General features: G+C 31.5%; 1 protein-coding gene across 1 annotated transcript; it reads left to right on the top strand.

The window, feature by feature from the left end:
• Positions 1-110: 110 nt before the first annotated feature.
• Positions 111-15,872, top strand: LOC134725732 (tRNA-splicing endonuclease subunit Sen54-like). The gene is made up of 9 exons (XM_063589771.1): positions 111-203; positions 7,854-8,018; positions 9,081-9,144; positions 9,616-9,699; positions 11,159-11,307; positions 11,835-12,742; positions 12,959-13,013; positions 14,318-14,431; positions 15,711-15,872. Exons 1-9 carry the CDS (start codon positions 127-129, stop codon positions 15,856-15,858), a joined length of 1,764 nt encoding a protein of 587 aa, XP_063445841.1. The 5' UTR covers positions 111-126; the 3' UTR covers positions 15,859-15,872.
• Positions 15,873-16,875: the final 1,003 nt, after the last annotated feature.

The following is a 16,875-nucleotide window of genomic DNA, read 5'->3' as shown; positions in this document are numbered from 1 at the left end:
ACCGACTAATTTTTCAAAATTGAAATTTGCGCTTACTTAAACACTTTAATGACTTTGAATAATTTCTGTTCAGAACTTCTCTGGACTTTACATTATTTAGATGGAAAGACTGCACACATGTAGCAGATGACAAACAATGCAAGGATGGAACAAAACATTGAACGTAGAAAATCTAATCTTCACAACTGTGAAGTTCTCATCAGGTTTGCATCTTTATAGAAATTACAAAGACTCTGTACTGAAAGAAGAAGAAGAAGAAGAGAATTCAGATGTTATGATAACTTAATCGTCACTGTCAGGTGCTTTTAACTTGCTCAAACTTCAACTATATAGTTGAAAAATGATATGGAGATGATCATATGCAATATGTTGTCATTGCCATTGATGTCATCATCTAACATCTTGTCCAAAAACTGTGAATGAAATTATTTGGTGTCCATCTAGCTTCTTCTTCCGATTGGGATCAGGTCGTTCCTGCCCCAAACCGATCCGGCCCCAAGTCGATCCGGCCTGAGTCGATCCCGCCCCATACTAAAAAATGAATAAACTATATTGATTTTGGAGGAATTTGGTGACAGTATAAATAGAAATTGCAAAAAGTGTCGGATGACAACAGGTAAGCGAAGTATTGGAGTACCTGTTAAAGAACTATTTTAAATTGATAGGAAAATGAGTGTTATTGTGTGTGTTTGTATAACAGCTTCAACATATTTTGAAATATGATGGGTTTTTTTTCGAAGATAACTTTAAATGTCATTGCGATTTTTTTTTTATTTAGTTCACAAACAGAATAGCTTAATAAATATTTACAGTTGAATGGAACCTATAAAATTTAACTCATCATAATGACTTGTTTAATCAAATCATTATAGTCTATTTGCTTGTTTATTCAACAATTGTCTGATGATTGTGAACTAAGGTAATCACTTAATTCAATCAAATTCTGATTAATTTAAGTTACGTAATCAACAAGGTCTTTATAGTTGTCGAGGTCTAACATGTTGGTCACATACCACACAAGAAAAAGCCATTGTGATATTAAAAATCAAACGCATTCAGTCTTCTCTTTTATAGGAAGGATTCGGCAAATCGAACATTTCTCAATTTGAGAAATTATAAGAGCATAAAAGAAAAAAAAGTGTGTATTGATCAGCTTGGGGATTGGCTTGTACTGTTGAGTATGTAACTATTCGTTATTACACAAGATGAAAGACTTGTTAGGATCACAGTCAATTGAAAGATAATGCTAATTACTGCTGATTAATGTTGCTGTCTGAATAATTTTATATACGTTTTAATATAATTATACCCAATAATCTTGAAAACTTGTAATAAAAACATAATCAACCTAGTTGTTTTATCTCTACATCTAAAGAAAATATTTTTCAAAGGCCTTTTTAGCTCACCTGGCCCGAAGGGCCAAGTGAGCTTTTCTCATCACTTGGCGTCCGTCGTCGTCGTCCGTCGTCGTTAATTTTTACTACTGGGCCAAATCAAACCAAACTTGGCCACAATCATCATTGGGGTATCTAGTTTAAAAAATGTGTGGCGTGACCCGGTCAACCAACCAAGATGGTCGCCACGGCTAAAAATAGAACATAGGGGTAAAATGCAGTTTTTGGCTTATAACTCAAAAACCAAAGCATTTAGAGCAAATCTGACAAGGGGTAAAAATGTTTATCAGGTCAAGATCTATCTGCCCTGAAATTTTCAGATGAATCGGTCAATCGGTTGTTGGGTTGCTGCCCCTGAATTGGTAATTTTGAAGAAATTTTGCTGTTTTTGGTTATTATCTTGAATATTATTATAGTTAGAGATAAACTGTAAACAGCAATAATGTTCAGCAAAGTAAGATCTACAAATAAGTCAACATGACCAAAATGGTCAGTTGACCCGTTTAGGAGTTATTGCCCTTTATAGTCAATTTTTAACCATTTTTCGTTAATTAAAGTTATCTTTTACAAAAATCTTCTCCTCTGAAACTACTTAGCCAAATTAATCCAAACTTGGCCACAATCATCTTTGGGGTATTTAGTTTAAAAAATGTGTGGCGTGACCTGGTCAACCAACCAAGATGGCCGCCACCGCTTAAAATAGAACATAGGGGTAAAATGCAGTTTTTGGCTTATAACTCAAAAACCAAAGCATTTTGAGTAAATCAGACATGGGATAAAAATGTTTATCAGGTCAAGATCTATCTGCCCTGAAATTTTCAGATGAATCGGTCAATTGGTTGTTGGGTTGCTGCCCCTGAATTGGTAATTTTGAGGAAATTTTGCTGTTTTTGGTTATTATCTTGAATATTATTATAGATAGAGATAAATTGTAAACAGCAATAATGTTCAGCAAAGTAGGATCTACAAATAAGTCGACATGACCAAAATGGTCAGTTGACCTCTTTAGGAGTTATTGCCCTTTATAGTCAATCTTTAACCATTTTTCATAAATCTAAGTAATCTTTTACAAAATCTCCACTGAAACTTCTAGGCCACAATCATCTTTGGGGTATCTAGTTTGAAAAATGTGTCCGATGACCTGGCCATTCAACCAAGATGGCCGCCACGGCTAAAAATAGAACATAGGGGTAAAATGCAGTTTTTTGCTTATAACTATGAAACCAAAGCATCTAGAGCAAATCTGACAAGAAGTTAAATTGTTAATCAAGTCAATATCTATCTGCCCTGAATTTTTCAGATGAATTGGACAACTGGTTGTTGGGTTGCTGCCCTCCAATTGGTAATTTTTAAAGAAATTTTGCCGTTTTTGGTTATCTTGAATACTATTATAGATAGCGATAAACTGTAAACAGCAATAAAGTTCAGCAAAGTAAGATCTACAAATAAGTCAACATGACCTAAATGGTCAATTGACCCCTTAAGGAGTTAAGTTCATGATAGATATAATTGTAAGAAGCAAAATCGTTCAGTAAAGTAAGAACTTCAAACACATCACCATCACCAAAATACAATTTTGTCATGAATTCATTTGTGTCCTTTGTTTAATATGCACATAGACCAAGGTGAGCGACACAGGCTCTTTAGAGCCTCTAGTTTAATTTTTTTAACCGTACACCTTTTACATTATAATAAAATCATACACATTTATGAATTACAATCATGACAATTAATATATATCTTTATTTTTGTTCCTTATAAAAATATTTTTTATTGGGGCTGGATCGACTTTACATTTGGGACGGATCGACGTGGGGCTGGATCAACCTGAAAGCTTCCAATTTAGTGGTCGCAATAAACTGTCTGAGTTAGTGATTATTCTGCCACTGTGTTGAGCTTAAAGTCCAAAGGCTAAGAAAATTCAAATATATGTGTGTAATATCTGCGATTATTCCAGAAACTTCAAACACAAACCTTCGGGACATTAGCTTATTACGTAACATAGCAACGGTGATAGCAATTGTATATTTCGTAGTCATTATTAAATTACTATCTGAACTACTGTAAATTCAGAAATTATTGCGAGGTTTTTATTGCGAATAATGCGACTGAGTTGTAAACGCAATAATTAAAACTCGCATTTTGTAATATTTTTAGTGAATTTAACATGAATTTTCTTAAAATCGTAAAAATTAAAATCGCATTCAAGTGTAAAATTACGAAATCGCAATAATAAATGCACGCAATAATTTCTGAATTTACAGCATCAATTTTAAGTCTTGCTCCGATCTTTCAATATGTTTGACTCTAAAAGTGTGATGGGGACGCTAAAGTACGAAGGTTAAGCCACAGTATGATGCCTACACAAGCTGAAGTGTAATGGTCAGTGAAAGTAGAGACATAATAAAAAATATATGGATTATGACGTGAACAATCGTTTATACAAACAAAAAAATTGACATAGTGTAGAATATTTGATTAACAACTTTAAACCAAATGGTCATGACTTACTTAGTTTAATCCTAACTGTTCTTTGTCAGCTCAGTATATTCCATTGTACTTTAGCAAACAAACAACCATCACATTTTAGCGTGAAACACCATTGCATGTTAGTGTAGAGACTAGAGTAAAACCATCACACTTTAGAGTCCTACATGTACATATACATTCTGTTTTGTAAAAAATAAAAAAAAAAAAGGGATTGAATAAATTGAATATTTTGTTAAAACCATTCTACATGTAAGGCCTTAAGAAAGTGAATCAATCAATCAAAAGAGTTACCAACAGTAAGTTTGTCTTATTCCAACTGATTTCCCCTTAATTCTGATCTCACAATGTTCCATGCTAGAAGGGCTAAGTCACTATTAGATTGAGTTTGTTCAGTGCAATGGAACTGACAGGACAACCTCAATCTAATGATCTCCTCTCAGTTCTATAAGTGGATTAATGAATTAACTTCGTTAGGCAAATTTTTTCCCAATTTTATTTTTAAACTTGCAAATAAAATAATCTGGTAAACAGGTATACATGTACAAATTTGCTTCATGAGTTATGGTCCTTGATTGATATGAAAATAACACTTTATGATGTATTTGTGCATTAGTTTGAGAACCATGCAGCCAATGCTTTTCTAAATTTTGGTTTGATATTGAAAATTTTACTCTCGCCTTTCAGGAGTTATGGGCCTTTCGTGCTGAAACTGTTAAAGTGTTATAGAACCTGGTTTGCTGTATTGTTATTCCATTGGTCAAGTAGAGGGTTGAAACATATAAATATAAGATAATGTGATCATTCACAGACGGGAATGTTTTGAGTGCGTTAAAAATAATTATTATGTTGACCATGTAGACAAATGCTTTATGCCATTTGGTTTCTGTTTTATTTGACATACATTGTATATTTTGTATTACCTCCCCCATTGTAAGTCTCCTACCGACAATATCTGTCTGGCAAATCAGTTTTCTTACACTTTTTTTTTGTCATGATTGGAGATATTGATTTTATAATTGGTATATAAATTTATCATGATAAGATACAGTTCAAGTTACTTTGAATCTTGATCTGGTCTGATGATTTTGTACAGAGTTGTGGTTCTTGGACTTGAAAATGATCACTCAAATAATCATTTTTTAACTGGATTTTTGTGACAAAAATTTCAGTTATTGATTTGGGGATATACAGCGACTAGGCGGTTGGGCTGCTGGGTGGTTGGTCGGGGGGTCGGCAACCAACTGTTGTCTGTGCATTTACTCATGAACCATTCAACCAAAGCTTTTAAAATTTTTATATGTTGTTACTGACAACAAAATGAAGGTCAAGTTCAATAATGACGACTTTGCCTTTTACCGTTCTTGAAAGATAGAAAAATGGCTTTTCCAGTCGTGTCCATGCATTTACCAATTAACTGTTTAACAAAAGCTTTTCAAATTTTAATATGTTGATACTGATGACAAAATGGAGGTCAAATTTGATATTGACAATTTTCAGTTTTACAGTTCATCAGTTGTGGTTATTGTGATATTGCCAGGACACCAATAAATGTTAATAAATCTGGTTTGCTGTCGTTGTGACAGCCCCTTGTCTTAACCTGTATTGGTCATGCTTGAAGATATTGATTTTAAAATATGTAAAAAGTTTTATAATGATAAGTTATAGATCAAGTTCAAATTTTGTTTCGGTCTGATAATTTTGTGCAGAGTAATGGTCCTTGTTCATATGGTCCGAGTACACAGTTATTTCGTAGTGCATTTCTTTCAGACAATAAATGTAAATAAAAAAAATCCCACCTGCGCTTTCTCAATTACATTTTTACAGTGTGTTGTACTACTTTTGGGACAAATTATATCAAAATTATAGAAAACTTCATCAGCTCTAACTCAAAATATGGACAATTTTGTGTTAAGGGGGTCTTGAAATCTTTTGACAGCTTCCGAAGTACTAAATTTTGACCTTTTTCAGCTGGACCTAATCACTACTTTACCTAAATATTTATGACCCAAATTTTTTTACAGTGTCATTTCACCCCCCAACTTTCTATATGAGGCATAAAACATGGAGAATTAAATTTGGAAGGGGTATAACAAAAATTGGCAAGTAACACACTGTCCACATTAAGGACTATATTCGTGAACAACGAAAATCAAAGGACGATAACTGTGTACTCGGACCTAATAGGATAGAAAAAGTTGACCAATCTTTATAAAACTTGGTATGACACAAGCCTAATATATTATAAGACTGCTTACAAAGTTTCATAGCAATAGAACATATATTATAGACACTATGATTAATTCTATATTCAACTTTACGTGTTAAATTTGGACGTTAAAATTGAGAAATTTCAACTATCAACATTTGGGGCTTTTAAAATTAAAATATTGCAAAAAAATACTTTTACAATGCCTTAATATATAATACATCATGTATTTAAGGCAATAGAGTACTCATTTTATATATCAGACTTAGCATAATTTTTCAAAAGTCAAATTTATATGAGCCTGTGCCTAAAAATGGAGGTTTTCCAATGAAGGGGAGCCTTACATGAAGATGTAATATTTTCCAGCAATTTTAAATTTGTGAAGCTTTTTGATTATAAATGATTCTTACATATGTACTTAATGTACTTTAAATGGAAAGAAAACTTACAAATAACATATCATATTAGTTTAAAAGGGTCTTAGGCCAAGTATGACTAACAATAATTTAGGGTCAATTTAGGCAGTAGCACATATTTACATTTAAAAATGCATATTGAAGCTATAGGAAATAAAAAATTGTGTCTTTTCTATCATTTCTATACTCAGGTGACATGATACAATGAATCTGAGCACAAAAAGCCTCTTACATTCAACTTTTTGAGCAGACAGTATGGTCTGATACAAAGATTTTTCACTTTTTAGTGAAATACTTGCATGCAATTTTAGTCTCAACAGGCTTATATTTGAACCACATGGTATCCTACAGAGGTAAAGAAAGATATTATGTGAAATGAAACAGGTACAAAAGACATTGTTAAGTGCTTTTTATACAAATTTAGTGAGGTCTTTATTATGGACTTCAACTTTTATGTACCATGCTCCTCACATTTAACTTAATCCAAACAGGGCGTTAGATGAGGGTCATTTATACAACACACTTTGCTCATATTGTCTGAGATAATCTTCTTTTCTGTAAATTCAGAGTTCACAAATGAGTAATACAACTGGATTAAATCATAGAAACACAAAAATTGACACATGAAAACATGTCAGATAGAAAGTCAAAATGCCACTTATGCATCAAAATTGAAAAAGCTATGAAATGCTTATTTTGACCATATAATGCCAAAATTGGTAATTTTTGCAGAAATTCTATCAAATAAAAGTTTAAATCCTTTAGTTTTATGCTTTTTGACAAATTGACACCATCAAATCATTCAGGGAAGTTGCCAAAGTACAGATTCTATATTTCCTGATTTCACCTCTTAGGTCCGAGTACACAGTTATTTCGTAGTGCATTTCTTTCAGACAATAAATGTAAATAAAAAAAATCCCACCTGCACTTTCTCAATAACATTTTTACAGTGTGTTGTACTACTTTTGGGACAAATTATATCAAAATTATAGAAAACTTCATCAGCTCTAACTCAAAATATGGACAATTTTGTGTTAAGGGGGTCTTGAAATCTTTTGACAGCTTACGAAGTGCTAAATTTTGACCTTTTTCAGCTGGACCTAATCACTACTTTACCTAAATATTTATGACCCAAATTTTTTTACAGTGTCATTTCACCCCCCAACTTGCTATATGAGGCATAAAACATGGAGAATTAAATTTGGAAGGGGTATAACAAAAATTGGCAAGTAACACACTGTCCACATTAAGGACTATATTCGTGAACAACGAAAATCAAAGGACGATAACTGTGTACTCGGACCAGAAGTTGAAACATATGTTTGACCAATGGATTATATTTTTTAGTGCACCTGAATTATTTAAATACAGAAAACAAACAGACAAATTCTTACCAGCTGTTGGTGGCTGTAAGGATTTTGAACCTGATGGTAGTTGGCTGCAGACCAAAAAATTAGAGAAGTTTTATGAAGAAAGACTTGAACTGCTTTCTGAACAACGAGTAGAAAGATAGTAAGATAGGAAACAGATAAATGTTACTTTTTGAGCGTTAATGTTATATGTAAATAATATAATGAAAATGTAGGACACCACTGAATGCATTCCTTATCATTACTTATGATGTATATTGAGATAAAATTTAAATCAGTGTATTAAATGAAAACATGTAAGAGAATTGATAGTACGGTGTACATTTTTAATTTTGTTTGGAAAAAACAAAAAAAGAATAAAAACGTAACAGTTTGAATTTATATATGTTAAATGAAATTTTTCATATCTTGGAGTTCAGATTGGGCAGTTATCCTATCTATTATATTTCGATTTGTTCAAATAATGTTACACAAAAAAAACAGAATTTCTTCTTGAGAAAAATGCTAATTAATTAATCATAATAGACTTTTCTTTAAGTAATAACTGAAATTTTCTATAACACAGTTTTCCAGAAAGTTTCTAACCTGTTTTGTCATTTGTTCCCTGGCAGAAAGATGTCTCTTTGGTAATAGTACTACATCTTGTTATCTTATACTGTAAATTCATCAGTCATGAAATAGCATGAATTTTGTAACATAACAACTAATGTAAAGCACTTGATGTGAGGAGATATCTTTTTTGGGGACAGCATGACATGTATACACACAGAACATAACATTGTGATTTGTAACAGAAAAACATTATATGATAAAAAAAAATATATGATATTAATACAAGAGTAACTTGGATCAGGAGGATGAATTCTCTAGATACATGTAACTGTTTTGTCATACTGTAAATTGAGAAATTATTGCGATGTTTTATTATTGCAAAAAATGTGCCAGGGTTATACACTTATAACCTTAATAATTTAAACTCCATATTGAATATATTCTAAATATCGCAAATATTCAAATTGCATTTAAAATGACAAAATCGCCATAATAAATGCATGCAATAATCTCTGATTTGACAGTATACAGTATGGAAATAATAATGAATTCATGTAGCTATTTAAAAAAATAATTTTAAAGGATAAAATGAACAAAACAATATCAGAATTAACAAACACTGCAGAATATATATTGATTTGACTTTTTACAGTGGCAACTTAGTTACTGGAGACTGGGATCCTGAGAAAAAGTTGGTTCAACTTCACAAAGAATTGGTAAGATTCATACTAAAAATTAAGGGTATACTACAACATAATCAAGGAGTCAGCAACCAAAACAACACTTTTAAAAAAACCCAAAGATATCATGTTGGATAGAGTTATATGAAAAATACAATGAAATATAACCAAAAACATAATATTTTCAATGAGCCGTAATAATTTAATCTTTTCTAAATTGATCAGAAAGAAGACCCAAGAAGTAACAAATAAAATAAAAAGTCAAAAATAACCCCTAAAGAATCTTTATAAGGATACTTGCAGTTACTGCAAGCTAGGAAACAGCCAATTACAACAATACATATATTGTATTCACATTATTTCAATCAATACTCATCCAATGTTTCTATGTAAAACCACATCAACATTCTGAGACAACAATAACATTGTATATATTACCTTTTCAACCAATTTAGAATTAACCAATATCATAACTATTTGAAAAAAGATTCACATTTGTTTTTTCAGGGTAAATTCTGGGTGTACATGGGTTTTGTAGACAAAAGCAGAAAATGGCTTTACCCAGAGGAAGCACTATTTCTAATGGAAACAGTAGGTTGATAATATAAATTGAAAATGTCATGAGTATTGTTATAACTTTTTCTGAAACAGTGGTCTACAGAAATAAGTCATGTAACATATAATCATTTGAAATTCTATTTCTAATACAGTGGTCAGTATGGATAAGTCATGTATTGCATAATATTATTAATTCGTATATTTTAGCAAATTTGATTCGTTTAGGGATAGTCACATGTTAAACTATATTTTCGAAGGTAGAGAGAAAACGGCCGATAGCAAAAAGCATATTGACCTGCAAAAAGCATATCGCACGGTTATTTTTAGAATATCTAAAAACCGATATTATTTGTGACGTCATGTAATGAATTTCAGGATATTGTTTAACGTTTTGAAACACATTATATTTGTGATCGATTATTTGATGAAAAAAATCTTCGAATACATAAGATATAAAAAAAACTAATATGTTGTTATTTTCATGGAGACAATGTAATATCTATAAAATTCCAACAAACCTAAATGACGATTTTGATACAAATATGGTCGGAAATTAATAATATAACAAATATAGCCTTTGTATGAGGTCAATACAGGATATATCAACCCAAAGAAGTATATCGACCTCTGACTTCGTCCTCAGTCAATATACTTCTTTCAGGTCAATATATCCTTGTATCGACCTCATACAAAGGCTATATTTGTATAATATCTCTTTCTGATACAGTGGTCAGTATTGATAAGTATAGATTATTACATGGCATTTTTCATATCAAACCCTTTATCGGCCAAAGGTTGTGTCAGTCCAAGAGCCGCAGGCTTGAGGGCTGATATCATGAACGAGGGCCGATAAAGGGTCGGATATGAAAAATGACATGCAATTATCTTTTTATCATATACTTCAGCAGAAGATATACAGACAAGAACTATTAAAATTTAATTTTGTTTGTCTTTGCACTTTCAGAAAATATTTACAGACAACCAAAACAAATTCTTTACTTTAATTGTTTTATTGATAAAAAAAAGCATTTTATTTGTTTTTTTTATGTTCTTCAATAATATTGTCACCTCATTTATGTCTTTCAAAACAAGTTTAACTTAATTCATTTTTGCTCCTCAACTATTTTGGGAAAAGTCTTATCACTCAGTGCCGTTTTTCACGTTCTGTTGTTTCCATCAAATTTCCGGAAGTGCACGAAGTTGCATGTGATAAACGTCACGGAAATTAACGGAAAGGCATGTGATAACATTCCGGAAGCAGTCAATAAAGGTACCTTTATCAGCCTGTATGGAAATTCTTAAGAATCTGGTCAATAAACCTAGTAATCCTTTCATAGCCTTTTGATATTTTCAAATGTTATTGAACTGTAAAATTTTAGTGATATTTTATACAAGTATATGATAATGTCATGTATTGTGGAATCTCTTTTATGTGCTACTGTGGTCATTGATTAAAAATGTTATTTATGTGTTTTATAAACTGTTCTTTCAGAATACCATGGAAGTAATGTATAAAGGATTACCACTGAGTATACAGCAGGCATACCAATGTTTCTTCAGTACTGAGGTTACATTAGAACAGTACCAAGTCTATACACATCTTAGAAGATTGGGATATGTACTTGTTAGACATCAAGGAAGGTAAATTGTTAATATTATATCACAAAAATAAATATATTGGTTTGGTATAAAGCTGTGGTAATGCATACATCTATATAATTCCTCGCCCAATTCATGCTATGAAAGTCAAACCCAAAATTATGAATATCTAATGATTTTGACTACATGGGACTATAATGTGATGAATGTTCCAATTTTTTACATTGGTTCTGAACATTTGGCCCAGAATTCATGCAATAGCTATACCCTCCAAAAGTTGCAGTAGTTTGGGAAAGACATCATCTTTCCTTGTCTAAATGAGGAATTTTTTACCCAAAAAGTTTCTGTCTTAGCCCTAGTTGGGGGCCTTTTATAAACTATGATCATATTAAGAAATTAGCCTCAGAAAAGAAATTATTGCAATTCTTAAAGTAGTTTTTAAAAAGATTACTCTGTTGATGTATATATAGCATGGATGTTTGATCTAACTTCTTAAGTCTTGATTCCATAATAGAAATAAGCCTAGAAAGATATTATTACATGGTTTGTGTTTTTCTCCCTTCTATTAGGTTGAATGTCACAGAGTATGAAAAGAAAATTAAACTTGATCAGCATTTGAAATCAGATAAAAGGAAAGATAAGAAAAGAAAAAATAGAAAAGAAAATGAAAATAAAGAAATAAAGAAACTTAAACAAAGTAATTCAGTTCAAGAATTAAAACCATCTGAGGAAACTTGTGATATGGAAGTAGCTGAGGAAACCAGTATAGATGAATCAATGGAGCTAACCAGTTTTATGGAATCTGTTCAGGAAACCAGTCCAATTGATGGAATGGAGATAAATAATGATTTTACAGATCAAACTGAACAACTTAACAAGGAACAAGGAATTAAAGCAAACCAAGAAACAAAATATACTAAGTTAAACTCGTTTGGTGCGTTTCAGGATAATAATACAGGTTTATGTGAGAATGATGGGGATTCATCAGTAAACTATTTCTCTTACACAATGAAATCAAGACAGAAAAGTTTAGATTCAGATATAAGTGTCAGGTTTTCACAGCCATCTTGTAGTTCTATGAAAAATAAATTGACAAATCTACCTCCAGAGTGGAATTTTTCTGAGATAGTATTTCCAGATATAGGAAAAGACAAGGTTTTACATTTAACAAAATACTACAAAAGCCAACAGTTATTTCCACATGGTGTTCAGTTACCAGATAACTGTACTTTTGATTCAGAAAAATATAATCTTAATTTGACTTCAAATAAACATAAGAAAGATGAAGAAAATTTTAACTTAGAATATTCTATTGATCCCTCACAATGGAAAAAGAAACCAGTCAACTCTAAAAACTGGAAAGAGTACAAAGAAAAAGTAAAGTTATTAGAAAATCAGGAGGAAGTTACACCTGTGTCACATTTGTGGAAAGGGGAAATAACTCCATTAGTGAAACCATGTTATTGTTCAAGTTTAGGTTGGTATACTTAAAATATGTTCTATGTAACGATCTTTTTGATAGTAAATCTTACAATATGATTTAAAACTTTACATTTTAGGTACAATAAATATTCAGTTAGTTTAAAGTAATGACATTATATGCCATATATCTAGGTTCAAAAATTTTCCTTCAGTGTCTTAACTGTAAGAAATTATTTTTATTAATACTTAAGTTGTATGGTTTATTTTTCAGATTCAGTCATTGAGAAGTTACAAGTTGTCAAGAATTTATCAGTTACCTCACAGATGTAAGTTATGGGGTAAACTTGGGCACACATAATGCTCTTTTCTGTTGTCTTTCTTTGTCATAGATGCATAAGACTTGATTAATCCTTAACTTCATGGAGATGCATTGACATAATTCAATCAAAATTGCACAGATTTTTCTTCAGAGAATCAACTTGTTTATTTGTTATTTTAATATTAAATCTGTGTGATTTTGGCAGAACTTTTCCCAATTGAAAATATTGACCTTATCATTTGCTTATATGGCTTTTTTAACCCTTTTGTCGATGAGTCCTTGTTTTATCGGGATTCACTCTTCAGACAGCAGCTGACAATGAGTCCTGTTTTACCGAAATCAGAATACCTTTGTTATTTCCTGCACAAAACGGGGCAAACATGAGTTATTTTTCTTTGCTGAATACCTGGATGAAAGTGTAAACATGGCGCTTCCTTTTGTTGAAAACCGTGTCAAAATCAGAGGAAGTTAACGGAATTTACGAGAATTTGAAATGAGGGAACATTTTTGCTTAAAGAATATGGAAGAATTGATTCCAAACTAGTATACTTTTTTTACATAAAATGTCGTTTTATGTACAAAACACTTGGAATGAACATCATTCAGTGTAAGGAATTTGTACAGCCTCATTAAGTGTTAATCTGCAGCTTCATGAAAACCACCAATCTCGATGAAATGTCTTTACAAGAAAACAATTTTTATTTGATTTCAGTGATTTTAAAGGGTTTTTATTAAAAAAATATGCACCTTCCTATGTCTTCTTGTATTATATAGAGATGTCAAACACACATCTTCCTTTCGACTCAAACAAAATATTTGTATATTTAATTGTATGAAGTATTAGTCCTCTGCATTTAGTTAGTCATATAAAAAGGACTGCAGCTGAGTCTATTGTTTCCACTATTATACATACCTCTGACTACAGTGAGGAGATAATGAAATAAAACATTTAACCAATTGTATATCTCTTTAACTTTAAGTTTTGATTTTAGTTCTTATAGAAGACAATTCATTTTGTTGCTTTACAGCTGGTCCCAATAAATTTACAGAAAACTAAAGTCTAAATAAAATATAATTTTATAATGTATAAACAATTCAAATGTTAAGATTTAATGTAAATTCAAGATCAGACGTATTAACCTAAAACTTATTCTCAGTTATCTGTTCTTCCAAGTTCAGATATATTTTAAACAATATTGTAGTCTTTATTACCAGTGTTTCTTGAGGCAGGGTATTACTTTAAAGTTCTATTGCTTCAATAAGATTCACAAATTGGAGGAGATTATTTCAAATTAAACTATTTTGTTTTAGGTCATCAAATTTGAAAGATTTTCAGCACAAAGTTATATATGATGTCTACCTTCCAGACTCTAAATTTAAGAAGTCAAGTCCTGGCCTTCCACATCATAGGCTATGTGTTCTAAGGTAAAGATTGAATCACTTCAGGAGTTATTTTCGCTTTAAGAACAGTATTTTTTACAATTTGTAACATTAAAAAATCTATTCCTGAAACTACTGGGCCTAATACTTCTAAACTTTAACTGAATGTTCTGATGGGTATTTAGTTCACAAATTGTATCCAAAGTTTTGACCCATCAACAAACATGGCGACCCTGACCACATATAGAATATAGGGGTCAAATGTAGTTTTTCACCTATATCTCAAAAAGTAAAGCGTTAAGAGCAAATCTGACAAGGGATAATGTGTTCAATGTGGAGATCTATCAACCCTGAAATTTTCAGACAAACCATTCAACGAACAACCTATCATTTGGTTGCTGCCACTCAATAGGCAATTTTAAAGAAATTTTACATTTTTATGCCCCATTTATGGGCATTATGTCTTCTGGTCCGTACTTTTGTTAGTTCGTTCATCAGTCCTTTTGTCTGTTTGTTTCTTTGTCCATCTGTTTGTCCCACTTCAAGTTAAAGTTTTTGGTCATGGTAGGTTTTGATGAAGTTTAGGTCTTATCAACTTGAAACTTAGTACACATGTTCCTCATGACATGATCCTTCTAATTAGAGTTTTGACCCCAACTCCAAGGTCCAAGGTAGAAAAATGATAGTGCTATGGACACATTCTTGTTTTGTTTTTATCTTGAATCTTATTGAAGAGAAAAATAAACTAGAACGGTAAACAGCAAAAATGTTTAGCAAAGTAAGATATATAAAAAGGTTATATTACAAAAATTTAAAATTTACTCCTTGTTAAAGGTGTTATTACCCTCTAAAGGCAATTTTATACAATTTTTTTCATCCTGTTTCTGACATTTAAACTTTTTACTGATTGTTCCTGAGGGCAACTGGTTTATAGATTGTATCGAAAGTTTTGATCCATCATCATACATGGCCACCGTAACTAAAAATAGAACATAGGGGTCAAATGCAGTTTATCTCAAAAACTAGAGCAAACATGACAAGGATTTAAAGTGATGAATAAGTCAAATTCTATCTTATATGATGTTTTCAGATTAATTGGACCACCTATTGTAGGGTTACTAACCGAATAGGTTTTTTTTTATGAAATTATACTGTTTTTGGTTAATTTCTAAAATATTATACCTGTAATAGATACAGTGAAAGCATAAATGGCAAAAATAGTCATTGAAAGATTTAAGCAAAAAGTAACAGGTGAGAGATTCAGTCTATTAAGAGCCTCTTGTATTTATAAGTCCATTGACAGATTGATTTGTTATATTTACAGACATTGTGAACCGCTGCCAGATTTACAAACAATAACAAACCTCCACCACTACTACACAGATGGTTTACCTATACAGTGGGCAGTAGTAGATCATGGGGACATTGCATTTTATGGATTTACAGATGTACAGATACCAGATATGTTGTGATTCAATAAAAATGATAAAAACTAATTGTTATTATTGAGTTTTAAGTTTGCAAGTGAAAATAAGAGAATATCAAATTAACTCAACTTATAGTTAAAAATCTATGCACATAAAAAAACATCATTTTTCCACTTTCAAGGAATTTGTGTTTTTGTATCCCCGGCATTATCTTTTTTGGTCTGTGTGCCCATTCATTTGTTCATCTGTCCATCTGTCCCGCTTCAGGTTCAGGATATTGGTCCAGGTAGTTTTGATGAAGTTGAAGTCCAATCAACTTCAAACTTAGTACACATGTTCCCTATGATATAATCTTAATTTTAATTTGACTCCTAATTTCATGGTTGACCTATCATAAAAAATGATAGTGATAGTGGTACAACTGTGTGCTCTGGAAATATTCTTGTTTCAATAGGGAATGATTTAGATATAAAAATTAGGAGATATTGTACAAATGTTTGATTGCCAAAGATATGAAAGAAAGCAACTTAAATTTATGTAAGGCTTTATACAGTATAGTAAGCTGTTAAGGGTCCTGGCATGACAAAAATGTGACACTATTCAAAACTAGAAACCACCTTTGTAGTAGTACAACAGCACAGCATCAACACACACTTTAAAATAAGTTTGAACGGCCTTGACCTTTCAGATTGGTCAGAAGCAGAAAAACCAACTAACCAAAAACACAAATATAACAGTACTAGCATTTACTGTAAGCTAGTGTAAAGCAGACAGTATTATTTCATGGGCCAGCTGAAGCAAGCTTTAGTGTACAGGATTTTCTCGCTGTATTGAAGACACATTGGTGGCCTTTTAGCTGTTTTCTTCACTTTGGTCGGATTGTTGTCTATTTGACACATTCCCCATTTTCATTCTCAATTATATACTTCATACTAAACTCCAAAACATATAAATGAACAAAAAATAAAGAAAACGTTAAAGACTTACAAAGGTCAGAGACTTCTGACTTTGGACATGCGCATACATGTGGCAGGGTTAAACATCTTTTTTAATCTCCCCTAT

This window comes from Mytilus trossulus, chromosome 7 (assembly GCF_036588685.1).
Source record: "Mytilus trossulus isolate FHL-02 chromosome 7, PNRI_Mtr1.1.1.hap1, whole genome shotgun sequence".
NCBI lineage: Eukaryota > Metazoa > Mollusca > Bivalvia > Mytilida > Mytilidae > Mytilus > Mytilus trossulus.
Note: the sequence above shows the minus strand (reverse complement) of the source record. Positions and strands in the feature narration are given on the sequence as shown.

What these genes read in the sequence shown, in the direction of transcription:
- LOC134725732 (XM_063589771.1), top strand. Translation starts at nt 127, where the DNA reads ATGACAAACAATGCAAGGATGGAACAAAACATTGAACGTAGAAAATCT. An exon ending in GAACAACGAGTAGAAAGATA is followed by an intron (nt 8,019 to 9,080) that starts GTAAGATAGGAA and finishes GACTTTTTACAG; the next exon opens with TGGCAACTTAGTTACTGGAG. An exon ending in CTTGTTAGACATCAAGGAAG is followed by an intron (nt 11,308 to 11,834) that starts GTAAATTGTTAA and finishes CCCTTCTATTAG; the next exon opens with GTTGAATGTCACAGAGTATG.